At 43.8% G+C, this 22,801-nt stretch overlaps 1 protein-coding gene across 3 annotated transcripts; it reads right to left on the bottom strand.

Moving 5' to 3' along the window:
- Window positions 1-1,044: 1,044 nt before the first annotated feature.
- ALDH8A1 (aldehyde dehydrogenase 8 family member A1) lies at window positions 1,045-22,209 on the bottom strand. 3 transcript variants are annotated; one of them, XM_065888839.1, is made up of 7 exons: window positions 22,044-22,209; window positions 18,754-18,901; window positions 16,712-16,867; window positions 14,963-15,112; window positions 9,960-10,216; window positions 7,965-8,126; window positions 1,045-2,185 (listed from the first exon to the last, which is right to left on the bottom strand). In XM_065888839.1, exons 1-7 carry the CDS (start codon window positions 22,191-22,193, stop codon window positions 1,733-1,735), a joined length of 1,476 nt encoding a protein of 491 aa, XP_065744911.1. In that variant the 5' UTR covers window positions 22,194-22,209; the 3' UTR covers window positions 1,045-1,732. The 3 variants fall into 3 exon arrangements, with proteins under 3 accessions (XP_065744911.1, XP_065744913.1, XP_065744912.1); XM_065888841.1 differs by lacking the exon at window positions 7,965-8,126 and having other exon boundaries at window positions 1,733-2,185; window positions 22,044-22,181; XM_065888840.1 differs by lacking the exon at window positions 14,963-15,112 and having other exon boundaries at window positions 1,733-2,185; window positions 22,044-22,181.
- Between the last annotated feature and the right edge of the window lie 592 nt (window positions 22,210-22,801).

The raw sequence follows: 22,801 nt of genomic DNA, 5'->3' as shown, positions 1-22,801 counted from the left end.
ATTTGGAATCAAAATAGGGCTTAGGTCTTAGAAATAAGGATGAGCTTGGATCAGACCAACTACAAGAGTGAAGATGCAAATTCTTAGACACTGGAGCTACTGAATTTCTTTCTGCTGACACTCAGAACTGGTCCTAGACTTATCTGATCAAGGTCAAGGAACCTCAGCCGGGGAAGAGGGAAAGCAAGGAAAGGAGAGGGGAGAGGAGGCAGAAGCTAAGAACCAGGTACGATCCGACACCCATCACTTGACCTCAGAGGGACTTATATTTTTCAGCATTTGTAAACAAGCCAACATATGCCAAATTCTACACAGAAGTATAAAGATTATTCTGCACCCCCTGACCCAAACCCCCAATCGCCATGCAACAAATACCCCAGTGCCCCAGGAAGACCTCGTTCCATCCCATAACTCATTTTGAGCATCTTCTATGTGCCAGGCACTGGGCTGTGAACCGAGTCTTCAAAGGGGAGTAACACCTGCCTTGACCTTCAGCAACTCCTGTCCCATCAGGAAATGAGACATGCAAACAGATCGTTTCAGTCAGCATGGAAAGGGCTGTACTTGAGGAATTCCTGGCTTCATGGATTGGGTTGCATGACTGAGTGGAGTGAGGTAGGAGAAAAGGGGTAGGGGGGAGGAGAGGCAAAGCAGGAGGGAGACACAGAGGGGACGCCCAACACGATGTGTTCCATGAACCATAAGGACTTCGCTGCTCCTGAAGCACAACCCAAGGTAAGCGCGAAATGGCCAGAGATCCTAGGGTATGGAGTCTGAGAGCCCCGGGTTCAAATCCTTCCTCTGCCCCACACCATTTGTGTGACCTTGAACATGCTACTTAATCTCTGTAAACCTCAGATTTCTCCTCTGGTTATTGGGGGACTCAGGAAACAAGTGCTAGATATACCACTGTTACTTAGTAAAAGGTCCATGCTCCTAAGAGGGTGAGGCTAAGGATGAATGAAAGACAATTCATAAACAAGGTGTATGCCAGACTACTTACTAAAATTGCTTAACATTTACTGCTTCCTTTAGGATTAGGGCATTTTAAGTCTCCTGAGATACATACGCTAAGAATTGGAATTGATTAGTCTCCATAGTAGGAATGGATCAAACTCTCCTTGTTCTAAGTTTCCTCCAAAAGTAGTAGTTATTTTATTCCTCTTTGTCCTTATACAGATATATTTAGTGAGACCTACCATATATGCCTGCTCTGACAAACCCCACGTAAAGTACATCATCAACATTCACGGCCCCCTTGCATAATGAGGTACAGTCAATTACCAGTGAGCCATGCCCGTGTCTGATGGATGGGGAAACAACCTCTACAATCTCCCCAAAGGTAGAAATCATGGTGATTTCTCTTGTAGATTATTTTTTTTATTTTTACCGTATACTTGCAAATGAAAAAATTAAATCTGGTTATCTGTGAATTTCCAAGAATTTTATCAAAATGATGAAAACATACTACGAAGACACAAGTTAAGAGGAGCCTGATCATTGTCTGGCTTCCTTTTTGTGCCTTCCTATTCTTCAACTCTTCACTGAAAAGAGAGAGCATCTCTTCACCAGAGGGTAAAAATACTAAGTACAGAGGATAAGCTATAGAGATAACCTTCTGCTGAGTCAAGACGTGGCTGAAATTTATGCCAGGAATTCCGTTCACCACACTGCATGACTGATTCTCTCTGCAGCCAGGCGTCAACTGTAACAGCTTCTCCAATGGCCAAGGTCAGTGTTTAATGGTGATGGTTTTGATTTCAGTGAAGAATTCATAAGAGTCCTTGGCTCCTTCTCTACCCACGCCAGAACTCTTCATCCCCCCGAAAGGCAGGTTCAGCTCTCTGATGAGCCAGCAGTTGGTCCAGACCAAGCCTGACTGTAACTTCTTGGCCACCCGGTGGACACGCCCCACGTTGCCTGACCACACCGTGGCGGCCAGTCCATATTTAACACTGTTGGCTCTTTGAATCACTTCCTCTTCACTATCAAAGGGGACGACACACGTCACCGGACCAAATATCTCTTCCCTCATGCAGCAGGACTCGTCCTTAATGTCTGTTATCACCGTGGGAAGCATGAAGTATCCTGCTTGATTCCCGGGGGGGAGGTTTAACTTATCCACTCCCTCACCGCACAGAATTTGGGCCCCTTCCATGCGAGCTTTCTTGATGTAACTTCTGACCTGGAGAGGTAAAAAATATACTAACAACTTATCGTTTGTCTTCACACAAAGCAGAGAAAATTCAATATTTTTGAAGCATCAAGATGTATAAGGTCATTCCCCCCCAAAATCTAAGGTTGATTATATTTTCACTCAGCTGCTAAGTAAGCCTGAGTGCAGAAGTGCTCTAAGTATTATCTGGGCATTCAGCCCTCATAGGTAAGAGGAGGAGAGTTTTTTATTTAATGTCTAAGTGCTAGGCATGCAGATAAATGCTTTTCTCACATTCTCAGGTAATTCTCTCAAAACTATTATAAACTACGTATTATTATCTCCTATATGCTGATTATATAATTGAGCCTCAGAAAGGGCAGAGGGTTCAAACGGATAATAAACAGTAAAGCTAGAACTCACACTCAGGTATGTTCAGTACTTAAATACACAGACTAATATTTTCTCACTTTCGGGGAGACTATGTCCATTGCAGAAAATGGGAAGTTGAATGGTATATAAGACTTAATTAAAAGCCAGGGTGCCCTTCAATAGCTGAGCTTCCAGAACAAATAATTTCTAATGTCTCATCTCAGTACTGATTATATTGTGAAAATATATCTAGGTAATAGAGTAAAGCTCACAATAAGGGGAAATAAATTATGTAATAAGTTGACCCAGTGACTCGGAGATAACGACAGATGGTTTTTTTTTAATATTGGTTACAGAAATGACTCATTATAATAATGGCATATCTATTTATATTTGAAAATGTTGTTGAAGTCACAATGATACACCCTTCTACCCTTGAGGGGCGTTATAAGCATAGGAGAAGTAGAAAAGTAATCCCCAAAAGTAAAAGTCTAAAACAACAGTCAAATAGTACATCAAAGGCAGGGTAAAGTGTGGAATGATATTTTGGAATCCTACGGATTCTCATGTAGCTATCTGAGCATTCTGCCCCAATATTAGATTAGTACTCCACTGTAGAACTATAGTCATTATAGAGCTATATGTTTGCCATGTAAAAATAAAAAGATAATGTCTCATTATTAATTTTGCTTCAGTTTATAGAACACTTAATAAGCCATGAAGTCAAAGACGTTTGAAAAATAGAGCATTTGGTAGAGCTTTATATTCTCCACTATTCCTCCTCCCCAACATGAACAATGATCTCAAAGCTTTCCCGGAAAAGCTCTCGTTGAGTTTGTGGGTAGAGTCCACAATACATCTGGACTTTTCCTTCCCCGACTCTCTTGCTCTTTTGAAGCAACCCGGTCACATTAATTAAAAGATGGCAGAGGCAGCATCCTGTGTGAACAAGGCGAGTGCAGGTGAGTCTCCAGAGGCCCCTGCTGGATGTAGAGCCAAAACCTCTATCAGTGATTCCAACAGTGCAAGGAGCGCTCTGGTTTGAGATGATTGTGTCTAAACAAAACTACATGATTCTCTCTTTGAAGCTCTTGGGATAATAAAATACCAAGAGAGGTGTCAGTTTTCAAATTGTGAACTTATCAAATTATTCAACATATAAGTTACACACTAAACTGAATTTCTTTTCTAGAGAAAGTATCACTGGATGACACAATGATATCTATACTTGCAGCTCAGAAAAACAACTTTGTAACTGTTAATGTACTATAAAATGCAATGAAATATTCTTATAAAACCTTTTCTTGAGAGGAGAGAGCAGAGAGTAGTTAGCACTTAATATTGAGTAGTTTTGGCCATAAAATCAAAGCACAGAGGTTAGAAGAGTGGGCTTGGGAGCACAGCAGTGCTCAAATCCCAGTTCCTCCACTTATCAGCTGAGGGATTTTAAATGCTCTACACCTGGACTTCCCTGGTGGCGCAGTGGTTAAGAATCCATCTGCCAGTGCAGGGGACACGGCTTCGAGTCCCGGTCCGGGAAGATCCCACATGCCGCAGAGCAACTAAGCCTGTGCGCCACAACTACTGAGCCTGTGCTCTAGAGCCCACGAGCCACAACTACTGAGCCTGCGAGCTACAACTACTGAAGCCCGCACGCCTAGAGCCCATGCTGCACAACAAAGAGAAGCCACTGCAATGAGAAGCCCACGCACCACAATGAAGCCACAATGTGGCTCCCAGTCGCCACAACTAGAGAAAAGCCCACACGCAGCAATGAAGACCCAATGCAGCCAAAAATAAATTAAAAAAAAAAAAAAGAAAAGCTCTACGCCTCAGTTTCCTCACTGGAAAAATGGGATTGACTGTGTCACCTATTCATAGGGCTCCTGAGAGGACTAAATAAAATAATATACATAAAATACCTAGTGTGATACCTGACACATAGTAAGTCTTTTGAAAGTCAGCTGCTGTCGTTTGCGTTGATGTTGCTGGTGATGGTGATGATGATGATGATATAATGCACGATCTGACACTCACGAGCTAAGAGATTTCAGGGATGCTCCCCACTGTGTACATCGGGGTGCGGGGTTAACTGACAGAGGAGGACAGGAAACCGCAAGAGTGGACCTTAGTTAGACCTGAAGCCTGGCCTTATTGGGGGATATACCCCTGAACTTCCTCTGTGCTTCCCCCGCCCCGCCTCACTGTCAACACTCAAGGATTCTCTCTCTCTGGCTATCTGCATCTTTAGAAGTCTGGCCTAGAGCCAGATTCTCCAGACAGTCAAGCAGGGAAGGATTCTGGAGAGTCAAAAGGAAAACAAAAATGAAAACAAAAAGCAACCCTGTGAAATAGGCAAGGGAGATTTTTCTGCATTCCCTGAGGATAGAATCACTTGCCATTTCCTGTGGGTCCGCGCCACCGTCCTGGGAACCTACGAAGTCACACTTGCACTTAGGAGCCCTTGGCCATTACAAAACAACTGTCACAGCCTCTAGCTGGATTCTTCTGTCACTGCATCACCATCTGTTGTGACAATCCCACAGGATGGAAACAAAGATCCCGTGGCTAATTTGATTTATTTATTTATTCATTCATTCATTTATTTTTGGCTGTGCACGGCACGTAGGATCTTAGTTCCTGACCAGGCGACCAGGGATCAAACCTGCACCCCCTGCGGTGGAAGCACAGAGTTTTAACCACTGGACCGCCAGGGAAGTCAATTAATTTGATTTGGAGAAGACAGAGACCTACTGCAGAAGAGGAGGGGTGGAATGCAAGGATGGCAGCCGGCCATTCCTTGGCTCGCAGACCCCAAAGCTTCCTGGCGAAAGGAGAGGAAAGACGACTGCCAGTGAGTGGAGTGTGCCTGCTGCCGCCTTGATCCCAGATCAAGGTTTGGCACACTGAACTGAAAAGAGTCACAGCCTGAAAAAGACACGCATACACTTCACAAGCTGCTTCCATTGGCTCCCTCTCAAAGGGCAGAGACACCTAGGGCTTCCTCATAAGACCTGAGCTGAGAGACCCCCATCAGGGGCCCACCTGGTGAGAGACCCAGAGGGTAAAACTGTGACTCCTTGCATCCAGGCACATGTTCTGGGCAGAGCAGTAGGGATGGAAGGTGTCCGGGGACCCTCTGAGCCACAGCGGGAAGGTTCTGAGACTTTATACTGGGGAGGGGTGGGGACTCTGAGCACAGCTGAGAGGAGGGATCCACCTACAGGACCACAAAACAAGGGGAACCCAGAGCTACCCGAAGTTTTATGTGTGGTGGGATAATGGAAATACCATCTTTATTGTTCTTCCTTTAAAAATAAATGGCTTACGATAAACACTATTTTTAAGTTTTTAACTATGAAAAATTATTTTTAACACTGTGCAAAATCTTCCCCCTTAGAAGCAATAGAACCGTGGAGCTGAGATGAGCTACCATCTTTCCGAGCCAACCAGGCTTTAAGTCACATCCTCTTGGCTGTCTCGTTATCACGGGGCATCATCTAAGGGGCACCCATGGGACCTTGATTACCATTCTCCACTGAAAGGAACCAGGGCTCAGTAGACAGAGGTCCTGTTGCCCGTGTGGGGCAGAACAACTCACATGGCCTGAGGCTGCTTGCTGTCAGAGAGCAGAAATGCTTCGGGGAGGGCCTGCGGTAGAGCTCAGGAGGGCATTGGGGGGGCAGGCTAAAGAGATGGCCCCTTTGGGCCAGCAGGGATACACTGAGCATCACAAATATTGTATGAAAGCCCACAGGCGTTACAATACATTGAAACCTGGTGAGCCTGTATTTGACCCAAGTTCACTATGTGGGGAAAAAGGGACAAACACTCAGAGTACAACAGAGAAAAGCCCTAACTACCAATAGGAGTCAGTGAATGGCATCAGTTTCTCTCACACACAAAAGACAGGGGGCTACAAATCTTTCAACTGCTACAGGAAAGTCAAATACTTTGATTTGTTTCACTGATACACCTCCCCTCATTGGGGAACTTAAATAGTTATTATAACAGTGCCTACGACGGAAGAACAGTTTTTCTGCTGAGTTAATAAAGAGAACTTTGAGTCTCAGGTGAATGGTGAATTGCAAAGGGGACCTTAGATGACACCACGGCCTGAATCTACTGGAAGATGCTTCTGGGAAGTTAATTCTGTGCCACAGAAAGCGCTCGGGAACATGCAGGAGGTTATTTTTCACCACTTATTTGCATGTGTGGGCAGGTAGCGTGTATCCCTTTGTCTAGAACAGCCAGATAAGGGAGGACAAGGGAGCCTCTTGTATCTGGTGATGCCTCACTCCACAAGGGTGGGAACATCCACAACTCTGGGTCCACCACAGGCACTCTGGGGACAGCTGCCCATGTGCCTGCAATCTTGTAGGTGAATTTGACTGGAGGAAAACACAGTCATGCTGGCCGGTCTCACTTTAAATAAATGACCACATATTTATTTAATGTGATCGTAAATGATCACAGCTCCAGGTGAGCCAGCAACAGTACAGTCACTTCGAAGCCCATTCTCTCTCTTGATCTCCTGCAAGACTATCTCACACCTTTTCCTCCTTCTTGAAACCTTCAACACCATCTCCCCTCCTCACCCTGCTTCCCATTTTACTGAGAAAACAAGTAAGAAGAGACCAGCAAGACTGAGACGACACCTTCCCACCTACGGGCATCTGTGCTCCCCACTACAGTGAAGGTAAAAGTTAAAATGTAGTAAGTCTACCAAATCTGTGCAGTGTCAGAGAGCTCTTCAAACTTAAGTGAAGGCTCTGTCCCTCACTGGTTAACTGATAGGGGTGTATTACCATTACCCTTGGTTGGCCCGAGTTACTACAGCTGGAAATGAGGTCTTTTTAGCTCTGAAATTCTATGACTTATTTTGGGAGTCCCACCAGGTAATGAATTAAAATGACCTTGAACACCCAAATTCCATAAGCCACCCAGAGAACATCAATGGCTTCTCCCACGGAGGCTCCCACAAGTCACCCCACCAACTAAGGACCGCATCATTTGGACTGGATTCGCACTTCTGGACTCCCGTTTGCTGTAAGCCAGAGGCAGACCCTTCCTGCCTGGGGACTGACTGGGAACATTTACCGGTGGAAATCCCTGCCACTCTCAGCTCACGTCATTCTCATCACCTGACCTTTATGCTCTGCAATTTGCCTTCCTCACTCTACCGGTGGCGTCTCTTTACTGACTTCTCAAGTTCATTTATGTCATGTACATGCTGCTTTAACCTGGACTACATTTCTGTATTCATCTCTAACATTTTCAGACTCTGTATCCAGAGACACTTTCCCACACATCATAATTATCAAAAAATAGGGTAGTAAGTAACAGTATTTCAAAGCACAGATAGTGCTACGCCTCGCGCTGAGCCCCTCTCAAAATAAGAACTCTTTCTGTAACTGACACACAGGGATTTACTTACTTTCTCCAAATGAGCTTTACTGATCAGAGCTCCCATGTTGGCTGATGGGTCAGAGGGAATGCCAACTTTCCACATTCGGGTAGCTTCTACAAACCTCTTTAAAAATTCACTATAGATGCTCTTCTGGACAAAGATCCTGCTGGTGCAGAGGCAAATTTCACCCTGCCAAGAATGACACATGAGGACAGTGACAAAACAGGAGGGCCCACTCCTTCTTGGATAGATCACCCTGCACTTCTGAGTGCCTGTCACGTATCAGGCACTGGTCTGGACAATGGGAGACAGTGGTAAACAAGATGAAGTTTCACCATGTGGAATGCACTGTCTTATAGGGAACAGCACAAGTAAAGCTCAATGAACAATATAACTTCAGGTTGTGACCAATACAATACAAGAAAACTAAGCAGAGAATGAGAATAGAAAATAATGGGGGGGAGGGGCAGCTTTTACTCCCTTTTATTAAAGGGAGTCCTGGAAGGCACTGGTGAACAGGGGATATTTGAACTGACCCTTGATTGACGTGAAGGAGCTGGATGGATGAAGATCTGAAGGAGGAGAATTCTCAGCTGTAAATGTAAAGGACCTGCCACAGGAATGAGCTTGGAGTGTGTGAGGAAAGGCAGGAAGGTGAGTGGGGCTGAGGGTGGGGATGCAGGCAGGGACAGGGGTCAGAGGGATGTAGAAGACAAAGGCAGGGGGCGAGGAGCGAGGCAACACCACACAGGGTCTTACAGGCTCACAGACTCACAGAGAGCTTGCATTTTATCCGCAGTAGCATGAAAGGACCATGGAAGGCTTTAAGCAGCAAGATGATGGGATTGGATTTACATTTTAAAATGATCGTTCTGGCAGCCGTGTGGAGAATACAATTGGAGAGAAGGAGAGTGGGAACAGGGGAGTGTTAAGAGAGCTTTTCAGACATTCGGATAAGTGGAGGTAGCTTGGACAAGGCAGAATCAATGGAGATGAGAAAAGTGATAGGAGTCCACTGAGGTTAACAAATTCTTAAAGGGGCATGGGACCCCAAAAGCATAAGGAAACTGGCATAGATGCTCTGGAGAAATGATAGGATTCAGGATAGATTTTAAAGATAGAACTAACAGGACCTGTTGGTGGATTAGTGAGGTATAAGGAAAAGAGAAAGTAAGAACAAGGATGAGTCCCAGATTTGGGGCCTGAGTCTCAGAGTGGATGGTAGTCTCTTCCCTGGAAAGGCAAACACAAGGCGGGGAGAGCAGAGGTACCGCAGGGAAAGGAGAGGGAGGGGAATCAAGAGTTCTGCTCTGCACAGGTTAAGTTTCAGATGCTACTGGACATCCAAATGGAGGTACTGAGTGTTCCAGGGAGAGGTGCTAACAGATTTCTGAGTGAAAAATCATCCTTATCATCATTTGAACATAACATGTAATAGTTTACAAACCACATTCTGGACTTGTCAGTATCGTGTATGTATGATTGTACATATATGCATAAATAAATATTTTCATCACATTGATATTTCATCTTCACAACAACCCATCCAACAATCAGGAGAAACAAAGTTGCCCAAGGCTCCTCCATGAGGTTAAGTTAAGAAACTTGCGTTCAGGTATTTATTTCTAAGTGTGTGAATGCATTTGGGATGCTTTGGGGAGGGATAATAAGGTTTCCAGGAGCTAGGACACCTGGACAGCAAGAAAAGACTGGGAAAACTATAAATAAAGGAATGGGGAAGCTTGGAGAAGCAAAAAAGAAGTCATCACCCGATAAAAGCCGTGTAACTCAAGAAGAGGAGTTCTCTGCACAGGAGACGCCACAGGCTTCTGAGTGACATTATGATTGAACAGATAGTCAATGGAGTAACACAATGTAACCATTCTCCTTTCACTGAAATAGTCCTGGATTGACTTACTCACCCCAGTTTTGCACTGTGATGCAACAGATCCAGCTTGACAGGGCTACTGAGTTAAAAACAAGCAAATAAACAAAGGGGAAGAAAAAACCCAGAGGACATACCTGGTTGGCAAAGCTGGACCTGACTGTGGTCGGAACACACTCCTCCAGGTTCGCATCTTCAAAGATGATGGCAGGATTCTTGCCCCCCAGCTCCAGCGAGAGTTTCTTGCAGTGGGGAGCACTCAGCTGTGTGATCCGCTCGGCCGTGGGCTGGCTCCCAGTGAAGGAGATGAGGGGCACCTCTGGGTGGGACACCAGCGCCTCGCCTACCCTGGGTCCCATTCCAAACACAATATTTACAACACCTGGTGGAACACCTGGGTGGGAAGCAGTATCGGTTTCAGTGATTCTTCTCAGTATGTCGAGGACTTCAGGTTACATGGAGATTCTCCTTCAAAGTTCAACGGCGTGAATGGGGTTGGGAGGGAATGTTAACGGCCGTCTCTGGTTCAATAGCAAAACAAAGACTACAGCATCACCTCTGCCTATACTATGCCCCGGGCGGGATTTCTCCGGGGGCTTTGTCCTAGAAAAATGCAGGGTTGAAAATTCTATATAATTCATTCCATAGTATTGACTGGGCCTCAGGGGCTGGAGATACAAATACATCCTCAGGCAGGTCGGGCCCCAGGAGGGAGGAGAGCCCTGCTCCAAGCTGGCATCCACGACTCACAGTTCAGTGGGCAAATGTGAAGTAGAGGGAGCATTCACGCACTAAAGAAACCAGAGAGGGCTGGGCTTCCCTGGTGGCGCAGTGGTTGAGAGTCCGCCTGCCGATGCAGGGGATATGGGTTCGTGCCCTGGTCCGCGAAGATCCCACATGCCACGGAGCTGCTGGGCCCGTAAGCCATGGCCACAGAGCCTGCGCGTCCGGAGCCTGTTGCTCCGCAACAGGAGAGGCCACGGCAGTGAGAGGCCCGCGTACCGCCAAAAAAAAAAAAAAAAAAAAAAGCCAGAGAAGAGACTGACTACCTCGGCCCAGGGGAGCGAGGGACGGCTCCCCCAGGAAGGTGAGTCTTGAGTTGAAGGTCCAGCTCCCCATGATATGGATGCACCATCACTCTCTAAGACTGACTGACCAAGAACACCCCGAAGTAGGTGCCCCAATCTTTTCTCTCAGGAAACTCTACTGCTCTATATCTGCATGTATTCATTTATGTGTTTTATGGATTTTCCTGTTCATTACATATCGACCCCTAGAAGGTACTCCAGCTAAGGGCAGACATGGGGTCTGTGTTTTGCCTTTCATTGTATCCACTGTGCCATGGCCTACTTTGCCATATAGAATGAATACCCATTAAAAAAAAATTTTTTTAACACATCACATTTAAAATAAATTAATGATAGCCATTATCAAAAAATCTGGAAACAATAAATGCTAGAAAGGGTGTGGTGAAAAGGGAACCCTCCTGCACTGTTGGTGGGAATGTAAATTGATACAGCCACTATGGAGAACAGTATGGATGTTCCTTAAAAAACTAAAACTGGAACTACCATGTGACCCAGCAATCCCACTACTGGGCATATACCCTGAGAAAACCATAATTCAAAAAGAGTCATGTACCACAATGCTCACTGCAGCTCTATTTACAATAGCCAGGACATGGAAGCAACCTAAGTGTCCATCTACAGATTAATGGATAAAGAAGATGTGGCACATATATACAATGGAATATTACTCAGCCATAAAAAGAAACGAAACTCAGTTATTTGTAGTGAGGTGGATGGACCTAGAGTCTGTCATACAGAGTGAAGTAAGTCAGAAAGAGAAAAATAAATACTGTATGCTAACGCATATATATGGAATCTAAAAAAAAAAAAGGTACTGATGAACCTAGTTGCAGGGCAGGAATAAAAATGTAGACATAGAGAATGGACTTGAGGACACAGGGTGGGAGGGGAAAGCTGGGGCAAAGTGAGAGTAGCATCGACATACATACACTACCAAATGTAAAATAGATAGCTAGTGGGAAGCAGCAGCATAGCACAGAGAGATCATCTCAGTGCTTTACGATGACCTAGAGGGGTGGGATAGGGAGGGTGGGAGGGAGGCTCAAGAGGGAGGGCATATGGGGACATACGTATGCATATGGCTGATTCACTTTTGTGTACAACAGGAGCTAATGCAGTATTGTGAAGCAATTATACTGCAATAAAGATCTATTAATAAATAAATAAATAAAATAAATTAATGAAAAATAAGATATAATGCTACATATGTATGCTATTAAAATAATTTTAATGAGAATAAAAAATAAAAAATTTAAAGAGTACCAGTAAACGTTCACATTTATTGGGTACTTCCTGTGGGTTGGCCATTGTTGTAAGTGGGCTACACCCTATAGATCTCCTAACAGCTCTGTGAGGTTCATCGTATTAATACATTGATTGATTACGTTTCTTTGAGCTCCGATGTTGATAGGTTAAGAGCTATCTACTGGCCAGTACTTCTCAGAACCATTTTGCCATTTGATCCAGACACTAATGAAAATTTTCTAGATAAATCTGCCTTCTACCCTTAAAAGACTCTGGTTATAAGAGAGAGAAGGCAGTTTAATTGGCAAATAACAATTCAGTAAAACTCAGAGTAGGAGGCTAAGAGACAGGAAAGGGAAGGAAGTCCCTCCAGAGCTAGGATGTGCCTGGATCACGACAAGGAAAATTTTAAGCTTAAACAGAGCAGAACCAAAATTAATAGGAAGGGCCAGAAATCTGCCATCAGTGGACACTTCAGGAATGAGAGCAAACGTTTGGTGCCCACAAGGGAAAAAACCAAATATTCTAGGGCTCCCAAAGAGGTATTCATGGTGTATCTATATAAATATTCGATGATTTTATTTCAAAGAAAGTTCATTTACCAAGTCTGTTTGAATGCCCCGGACTACAGGAGCTAGCTGTTGACATATCCAGAATGCCTTAGCACGTTGTTTTAGCTTTCTTTTCTTACACTATTGCAAGTTTCTCTTAGAGTGCTCTAAAGCAGAATTAAGTGATGTCATTCACACCCCCTCCCAATCCCAGTGGAGAAACTGAGGGCTCATGTCAGGTGCAATTGGACCATCATACTCTCAGTGTTTGTTGGAGGAGGAAAGTTTGGCAAAGCCAGCCCAGGGAGGGAGGCAGGATGGGAGGGAGGGACAGACTGTCTCGGCACAATAGGTTTATTCATTCACAAGAATAAGAGCAATGCTGGGTAAATAAATGGGAACATAAAACTCTCAGGCAGACCAGGTTCTGGGTTATACGAAAGAGGAGGGTGATTAGAAAAGAGAAATCAGGGGCTTCCCTGGTGGCGTACTGGTTGAGAATCTGCCTGCAAATGCAGGGGACACGGGTTTGAGCCCTGGTCTGGGAGGATCCCACATGCCGCGGAGCAACTAGGCCCGTGGGCCACAACTACTGAGCCTGAGCGTCTGGAACCTGTGCTCCGCAACAAGAGAGGCCGCGATAGTGAGAGGCCCGCGCACCGCGATGAAGAGTGGCCCCCGCTTGCCACAACTAGAGAAAGCCCTCGCACAGAAACGAAGACCCAACACAGCCAAAAATAAATTAATTAATTAATGTCAGATGTAGGCTTGTGACATCCTCTGTCCCATAGGGGAGGACGTAAGTCAGGCACCAGCAGATAAACAAAGCTTTTAAAAAAAAAGAAAAGAGAAATCATCATAGAGCAAGACGTAGCTGATCTTAGGAGTGAGTGGTCTCAGGAACACGGCTCTGTGGCACCCTCCCCAGCTTCCTGTGTATCCAACACAGGATCAAAGCAGAGCGGAGGCCTCACTTCTATCTCACACCAGGGAACCGGCAGTCGAGAGGCAGGGAAGAAACACCTTGGACCTTTGCAGATACTAGAGATTCCTTTTTGCAAAGAAAGGGATAGAATGCGGTCTCTTTTGTAAGGGAGGGATGGCACGTTCTGGGACAGGAGGGAGGTAGGGATGTTCATATCATGCACCTTCCAGAGGCCTGGGGCAGCCATCGACATCATCCCAAAGACCTAGGCCGGGTGGCCTCATTCTTCCATAGGATACGAGGGAAATGGGCAGCTAAACTAGGGTCATGAGGCCCAGTGCTCTTCCCTCAACGGGCACAATTTAACCTGTCATCTAAACCCTGGAGTAGGAACTGGCTCAACTTTCCTGGAAGCCAATGTGTATGTTTTTGCTTTGAGAGAAAAGGCATACAGAAGAGAGATGGGCTCTTACCAACCACTCCTTCTATGGATCTAAGTGAGCCCAGCAACACCTTCTTTGTGGGCTTGAAGGAAACGAGCACAGCAGAGACTGACAGAGCCTGTTCCCCACCACCTGCCCGTCATTCCCACCCAGGCTGGGCAGAGACATGAGCTGAGGGCCTAACAGTGAGGGGCTTCCTGTGGGTTACAAGCTAGAGCCTCCTGCCTGCAACCTTCCAACCCCGGTGCAGTGTCGGCTGAACACTCCAGGCGAAACCAGGAACACACCTTCCACGTTTTAAACCATCGGCAAAAGGGGGACAAGGAACCATAGTATATCAGCATCTCAGCAGTGGTTCCAAATGCAGGGAAAACTGAGGGGTGTATATTCAGTTCTCTTGAAAATGGGCTGTTTCTCTTAGGCATTCTATAGCTGTGCAAACCAGAGAGGTACCTAGCAATATTCTTCTTTGCATCAAAATCCACTGGTGTTTCAAACGTACTATTTAAACTGACTATTGGAGACACAGTCTGGGGCAGGCTTGTGTCTGAGTTTATCAAGCTCTTTAAGCCGTATGCTGTACTGCTATCCTGTGCTCAGGGGACTGCCCGTGGAGCCCGTGCAGGGAGGAGCTATCCTGCAGTAGCATGTTCTGGGGATGCAGAAAGGAAGCAGTGGGCACGAGCCCTGTGGATGAAGGGGATTTCTCAGAAGAGGATCAGGGAAACGAAAAATCAGAGATGTCCCTGGGATCTGTTTCAGTGCTGAGCAGATTTCTATCCAAAATAACTTTTCAAATGTCAGTGACCCTACGGTGGCCGAAGCCTACAAAACATACATCTCCAAAGCCAACCGCGTGCCCCCCCTTAAACCCCATCTCCCAATTACCTGCTTTCTCCAGGAGTTTGCACATCATCCACGCGGTCACAGAAGTCAGCTCGCTGGGCTTGGCTATCACAGTGTTGCCAGCAGCGATCGCTGGAGCCAGCTTCCAGGTCAGCAAGTAGAGGGGCAGATTCCAGGGACTGATCAGACCAGCTAACAGAGGATAACAGAAGCATTGCCAGCAATGACATGCCCCTCAGAGCAGATGGGCCAGAAAGGCTTTATGAATGCAAACTCCTTCATGCTACACCAAACTTCAGCTTACTCTTCCAAAATCCCAAACTTTTGTAGCCAACTTCAGGGAACTAATTCTAAACTGTATTACAAGCAGCTGTACCTTTTAAGACTATAATCAGGACAGTCTACTCTTTTCTTGATGACTTACAATTATATTTATGAACAACAGCAATATAAGTTCTGGGGCTAAAAGACTGTCACCTGTCCCTAAACATTCTCAGAATGTGATCAGTTTTGAGAGTTGTAGACTGATCTCTGTACTGTTTAAGCTTCTCCCTCCTCATTAATCAAACAGGCCAGCTACTATTTCTTCTAAATTTCTCCATCTCTGTTTCTAATCTCTTGTGGATTGAGACATAAAATTTCTAGCTGTTCAGAATTATTTGTAAAATAAGAGCAATAGGTTCTGAGACTGTGAAATCCATTTTCGCTAACCCAGAGTATTTTTTAATTAAAAAAAAAAAATCTTTCTAGGTTCTCACCTGTATCCTGACCAGATAGGTTTGCTGGGTAAGTAACAGAACCAACATCTACAGTGGGTCTCCATGTAACATTCTGAAACCACCTAGGCTTCTGACCATAAAACGTGTAAAAACAAAACGTACATTATGAATCAGTAGATGGATTCACCTTATTTTATACTCTGCCCTCAAGCCTGAGCTATGAAAGTGAACATAGTTTACATTATTAAATTTCCCACTGAAAAATCTGCTCTTTAGGGGATAACAATATTTTTGCAGTATAATATACTAGCATACTTCTTAGGAGGAGGTTTGAGCTTTCATAATACCTTGAAAATACCATTTCCGAAGGGCTCAGGTAAAATGTTCCATTTCTTCCCCTTTAACTTATCTTCTTTTATTCTATCATAAAATATAACTAGTAAAGTATGGACGGTAGTTGGTTTTTTCTCAGAGGAAACAGTGACATCTAGTGGAAACCTTTAGTTATTGCAGACATTTATATGTCCTCTAAAGGGCAAGAAGCAGAGAAATGAAAGAGGGAAGTAGATAATCCAGTCAAGGCTTATTTACCAAGTACCTGGCACTGTTCTAAGTGCTCTACACTTACTAACTTACATAATTCACACAAAGATATATAAAGATAAAATTAAACGATCCTCCCAGTTTCCAGATCAGGATACTGAAGCACACAAAATTTAAATCACTTACCCCACACATAACCTAAAATCTATGATCTTAATCACAACGCTCTCTGGAAATAATTTGGTTTTTTTTAATTACAAGGGAAAAAAAGTCTTGGATTGTGAATTTACAATCAGTATCATTCTTTTTTTCTGTGATTCCCCCAGAACAAGTTTCCAGGAATAACTAGGGAATTTGACACAAAGAAAATAAACTAGAATTGGATTTTTAAGGCCAATTAAATTTCAGATAAAGTAGAAGAAATTTCTACTTTCCTTTTTTTTAAGTCTGTTCCTTTAGATCAATTCTACAGGGCTGACTGAGCATCTCTACGTACAGCTGTGGTCCAGGCTTTCACTGCAGCACCTACCGATGCCCACGGGGGTCCGAACCGTGTAGTGGAGACAGCCCAGGTGGTCCATCTGTGTGCACTCGGATGTGTGGTGCAGGATGGAGGAAGCGAAGAACCGGAAGTTCTGTACAGACCGGGGAATGTCCATGGTTCTTGCCAGGGTTAGGGTTTTCCCTGTAAGAAGTCAACACACGTATCCTGCTCACACTGAAGTAGCCTCTGTTTCTTCCAGCCTGGGATGGGCATTCATTGGTTACAGAGAGCGTTGATCATAGTTTGATAAAACTGTGAAACAATTAGATGTGAGGTTGTAAGATGAAGTAGAGGGGGTTAGAGTTGAGTCAAATAATCTTTGTTTTGTGGACTGAACAATTCATAGCTATCATCAGGAATTCGCCAGATGCTATCACTTCACCCACACCAGCTCTTTCAATTCAAAATCACCAAGCTTTGGACATGCTACAGAGGGGTTGGAATAATGGGTGTTAAGACAGCTGTATTTGCACGTCACCAAAAAACACGTGATGATATTAACTGTCCCCTCAACACACAGTGGAGTCACTAAGATGGACACATGGCAGAACCACTGGTGGGAAGCTGGCACAGGACGCTGTGTGGCCCTTGCTCACCCATCACGTGCCCCATGCACATCCTAGACATATGCTTCCCTGGATTGTTCCTCAGTTATCTTTAGTGATACAGGGAGACTCTGCAGTGTCAGGAAGCATTTTTTTAAGGGTTTGGAGTCAGGCTGCTTCTTAACTTTAGGCTGCTTTACAGCACGCATGTAAATTAAAAAGATCTTGGCCTTTCCTAACAGGTATCATTACAAAGATTTACAGACATTTACTCCATTACCCTGACTTCTGGGAAGCAGTTAAAAAAAATTGGGAAATTGTGTTGGGAGTGGAACAGTGACCGACATATCAGAAATCTTTCTAAAAAATTGTGTGACTGCTCTTCAAGTTATCTTTGCCTTTAGCAAACAAACTTATGTTTACCAAAGGGGAAAGGAGGGGGAGGGATAAATTAGGAGGTTGGGATTAACATATACACACTAGTATATATAAAATAGATAACCAACAAGGACTTACTGTAGAGCACAGGAATTATATTCAATATCTTGTAATAACCTATAAGGAGTAAGAATCTGAAAAAGAACATATATATGTATATATACATACATATATAAGACAATTTGAAGAGCTGTCACATGTATATGTATATATATAGATATAGATATATATCTGAATCACTGTGCTGTACACCTGAAACTAACATATTGTAAATCAACTATACTTCAATTAAAAAATAAATATCATGCCACAACTACTGAAGCCCGTGCACCTAGAGCCTGTGCTCTGCAACAAGAGAAGCCACCCCAATGAGAAGCCCCCACGCCACAACGAAGAGTAGCCCCTGCTTGCCGCAACTAGAGAAAGCCTGCTCGCAGCAAGGAAGACTCAATGCAGCCAAAATTAATTAATTAATTAATTAAAAATTTAAAACTAATAAATGAATCACGTAGTGAAAAGAAAAGAAACAAATTTGCTTTGAAACTCTCTACTTAGAACTAGTGGAGGGCTGCACCCTCAGCCCTCGTTCTTCCTCTCTCCCCATATCCATGCCCTTTGCCATACATCTTTGCAGTTCCTTCCACCAAATACACAGTGTATTTATTTCCGTTCCTCCTGAACTGGCGTTGGGCCTTGACTTGCTTTGGCCATCAGAATGAAGCAGAAGTGGGCCAGTTGCAAGCCTCGGCCTTCAGAGGCCTTGGCTGGTTTGGCTTTCCATCCTCTACCACTGCCGTGAGAAGCACATGGGTGGGCTAGCTGATAGGTCCAAGTGGGTGGGGGTAACATGAAGAAAGTGTCCTGAGTTCCATCCACACGGTTAAGAGGCAAGAGATCAACTGACAACCTGGAAGGAGCGTGTGAACCGCCAGGAAGATAGTGCGTGCACTTCCCATAAAGAAGGGACAGCGGCGCTAAACCCCGGCTCCGCTAGAGAGAGCGAGCTTGGGAAAGAGGGAAGAGGCTGGCACAGATGCCTCTCACCTTGGTCCCTGGATTCAGCCTGGGCCAGCTCCTCCAGGGACTGTTCCAGCAAATCCGCCAGCCGCTGCAGCACCTGCGAGCGCTCCTGGGGGCTCCGGGAGGACCAGCCTGGAAAAGCTGCTCTGGCGGCCTCCACCGCGGCTTCGATCTCGGAGGGGCAAAAGGAAGAGGGTCGCCTTAGACTGTTGCTCCCAAGGGTTGGATGAATCCAGAATCCACAGGTCCGTACATGGCTAACGTTTTTTCTGCCTAATTGCAAGTATTCGACACTCCCAATACTGAGTCGCCCACAAAGTGGTGTTTACCTAACCAGCAAAGTCGGGGCACCACAAAAAAAGAAAAATGCTCCATTTTGACCAAGGTATCCAGAATGTGGCGATAATAGAATCTATTTGAGTAGCAGGTATACGTTTTCAATAATTTCAAAATATAGAAAATTTCTGAATATCATATGAGAGGAAACTTAATTAAGATGTATGGAATCTCTAAACTTTTAATGCAGTTTTGACATACTTGATAAGGTCTAAAAGTTTCTTTGAAATCACATCCCAGACTGTCATTTTCACTTGGAATGACTAATCATATTAGTTATTTATTGACTAATTTTTATATATAACGGAATGTGCTAAATGCTTTACACAAATTATTTCATTAAATCCCTTTTAAAATTCTGTAACATGAGTATTGCTAAGCCTGTTTTACAGATAAGGAAACTGAAACACAGAGAGCTCAAGTAATTTGCCAGAGGTCACACAGCTAATAAGTGGCAGAATCAGGATGCAAACCCAGATCTCTGTGGCTCCCAAGACCACAGCTGGCCTGCTATGGCATAACCACAGTCCCAGTCCCCTGCCTGGCTCCGCCCAATGGAAAGGTCCTCTGTTGGAGAAGAGGGCATCTGTGGTTGAACAGATAGCTTGGGGACCTGGTTTTAGAGCTAAATCCAAAAGGAAACAATGTATAGGAAGGTATCAGCAAAGCCAGTTCATGGAGGCAGAATGAATTATCAGGGTTTCTGCTGTCTTTCTCCTCTCTTAGGCAAACGTCTAAGCAATGCCTTTTCCAGAGATGGCAAATCCAGAGCCTGTGTCTCTCCCTTCTCCTCTCTCACATGCATGACATTTATAATCACTCACAGCTTTCTTCCACCACTGGACCCAGGCTCAGTCTCAGAATCTTTTTCCACAAGCTTCCGGCATCTTTCTTGTATTACATGATCTGACAATTCAGCTGCCCTATCACCCCAAATCAGATCTACATGCCTTCTCATTTTCCTTAGGTGAACAAAGTCACCTTCAACTGAGCTAAAATAGGTATAAAAGGATTCTTGTCTTAATTACAAATGTCTGGAAAGTTGGTGGTTGATGCCCTGCTGCCAGCCAACAAGAGGACGGTTCCTACCTACAGCAGTCAATGTCAAATCTAATCTTCCTACAGTTGTTGATGCAAAACTCTGATCTTTTAGAAAAGCAGAAAACTCAAGTCCAGTCATATTTTCTAAGTTGTCCTATGTCACATGTCCTACATCCATTTAATGTAGAACACATATAATGTACTACATACAATATTAGCAAAAGATAATACGTATAAAGCATTTACTATATGCCAGATGCAAAGGGCTCTACATATGTCAGTCTGTTTAATCTTCAGAACAACACTCTGAAGTAGGTATTATTATTATCCCCATTTTATAGATGAGGAGACTGAGGTTCAGCTGTAGGTCAAGAACATAGGTATTAAGCGGTGCAGCTGATCTCTGAAGCCAGGCAGTCGGACCCCAATGCCACAGGGCAAATGCTACTGCGAGTGTGTGTGACCACTAATCTAAGCATGCTGTGATCTGTAAAATAAGGATGATGGTAGAGTCTTATTTATAGCTTATGACTCAGATTTGGGACAATTTGTGTTCAATGGCTTAATGAATGCACAGCACAAAGCAAAAGCTGAATGAATGGGAGTCCTGTTGACAGACTGGCCGCACTTTCTGTGAGTGACTTGTGGGGAAATTGGGCATGTGGCTTGCATGGTAGCCATATTTTTCAAGCCAGAAAAACCTGGGATTTATGGTATCAGATGGAATGTTTGCAAGCTGGATTGCTGGAAAAATCCAAAATATCTATTCCTCTGCGAGCAGGTGTATCCATCCCTCATTCTCTCTTCTGCAAGGGCTGAGCCATTAGCTGCAGAAAATATTTCTCCTGAATTTGGCATACTTGTCAATTTTAACTTTACTTTGGAAAGGACTCTGAGACAATGAGGGCTGGAAAAGCTGGATTTTCCACGTCTATCCCAGGTCATTTGAAGCAAACAAAATTGCAGGTTACAGTTTAACCAACAGATTAGCCAATATTTGCAAACTTTAATCCGAAAGTCTAAAGGTTTCTTTTTAATGCAAGACAGATTTAGAATATTATTAACAGTAGAGAAAGAATAGCTTAGTTCTTTTTTTAAATAAACCTTGCATATAATACTCATTTACATATGAAGGCTACAATTATCTTTTAAATAATCTAGTTCTTTGTGCCTTAAAAAAATAAATTAAAATCCATTTAATTTGAGCATAAATCCATTTAGATGAGTATACATTCATCAGCCACATTTATCACCCCAAATATATTTATACTCTCAGTGCAATAACTAATCAAATATATCGCAAATATTTTACAAAACTCCCCAATAATATTAATTCTACATCACTGAAAAAAAGTTTTAATGTGTGCACCATTAAGTACTTTGAGTAAGAAAAAGTAGTGTTAAATTTAACTTCAAAAATATGCAGGAATTTGATTCTGCATTTCATCATTCAAATGATTGGTTTTACTTTACTAGATATTTTGAAGACATGAAGATTACAGGGTAATATAAAATAAATCCCTGGGTCTTAAGATTTTGCTAATTTTTGTGAAGTAATGCATTTTGTGGAAATCCATGAATATAATGGCAAATTTAGGCAACACTTGGTTGAGAAAAAGGATCACTTAGTAACACTGATCATTCTTACAAATAATGCTTTTTACTAGGCACCCATCAAGGAATGTCTGTGAGTTGTGGCTTTGTGTTAGGCTACCTGGATTATTATTTGTTTCTGCATATGGTAACCTGAGATTGGTGTCGTGTATCATATATACCCAATTACAAAATAAACCTTCCTAGAACTAAAAACCTTCCTTCTGCTAATGTTTAACAATCCTACACCTTTTCTCAATTTCCTTTGCTCCTAGAAAATTAAGTTACCATAAATCACCAACAGGCAAAGTAGATTTCAGTCTTCTCTGAGTGAATATACTCACCTCTTCTTTTCCACTGTTTGGCACTCGGCAGTACACTTCCCCTGTAGAGGGATCGTAGGAATCTATGTATGAGCTACAAGGTAAAAATTTCCCATCTATGAAATTTTCCAGCATCAAAAGGGCCCTTGTTCCAGCCATAGGAAAGGACATGCCTGCCCTTCCCCTTTGCGTTGCTCAGGAAGGTTATCCCCCCGCTCTCCCGACTCCTGACTTAAGTCCCCTCCTCACTTCCAGCCCCAGTGACCCCATCTGCCAATCAGTAAAAGTGGGAGGTGACATGACATTCTCCGAGAGTATTTCAGTCTCTAAACTCCGAATGAAGAGAGTTCCCAAATATTTCACAGCTGTCCAGTACGTTGTGAGAAATGGATAATAATATATTAAAGTAACATCAGCTTATGTGTTCATGGCCCTTTAAAATGGTCAAAAGGCATCTGTGTGTATCATTTTATTGGATTTACACTATATTCACTGCTCGAACATTGATTAAGTGCCAGGCTGTGAGGCAGGTCTTTACATGAATTTACTCATTTATTCCACACAACAATCCTATAGAAAGTAAAGGTCATTACTTCCCTTCTTTTGTCCTCGGAGAGGTGAATTTGTCCAAAATTGCAGAGTTGGTAAGGGTCCTTTTGTCTCCAAATCATGTGCTTTTTCCTCAGTGCATCACTGCCCTCACCCTCAGAGGTGGCTGAAGGCAGACTTTCTCTTTCCATCACCCACCAGTTTCTCTCTGCCTTGTCGCTGAACTGTCC

Source organism: Phocoena phocoena, chromosome 12 (assembly GCF_963924675.1).
Source record: "Phocoena phocoena chromosome 12, mPhoPho1.1, whole genome shotgun sequence".
Taxonomy (NCBI): Eukaryota; Metazoa; Chordata; class Mammalia; order Artiodactyla; family Phocoenidae; genus Phocoena; species Phocoena phocoena.
This window is presented reverse-complemented; position numbering and strand designations above follow the sequence as displayed.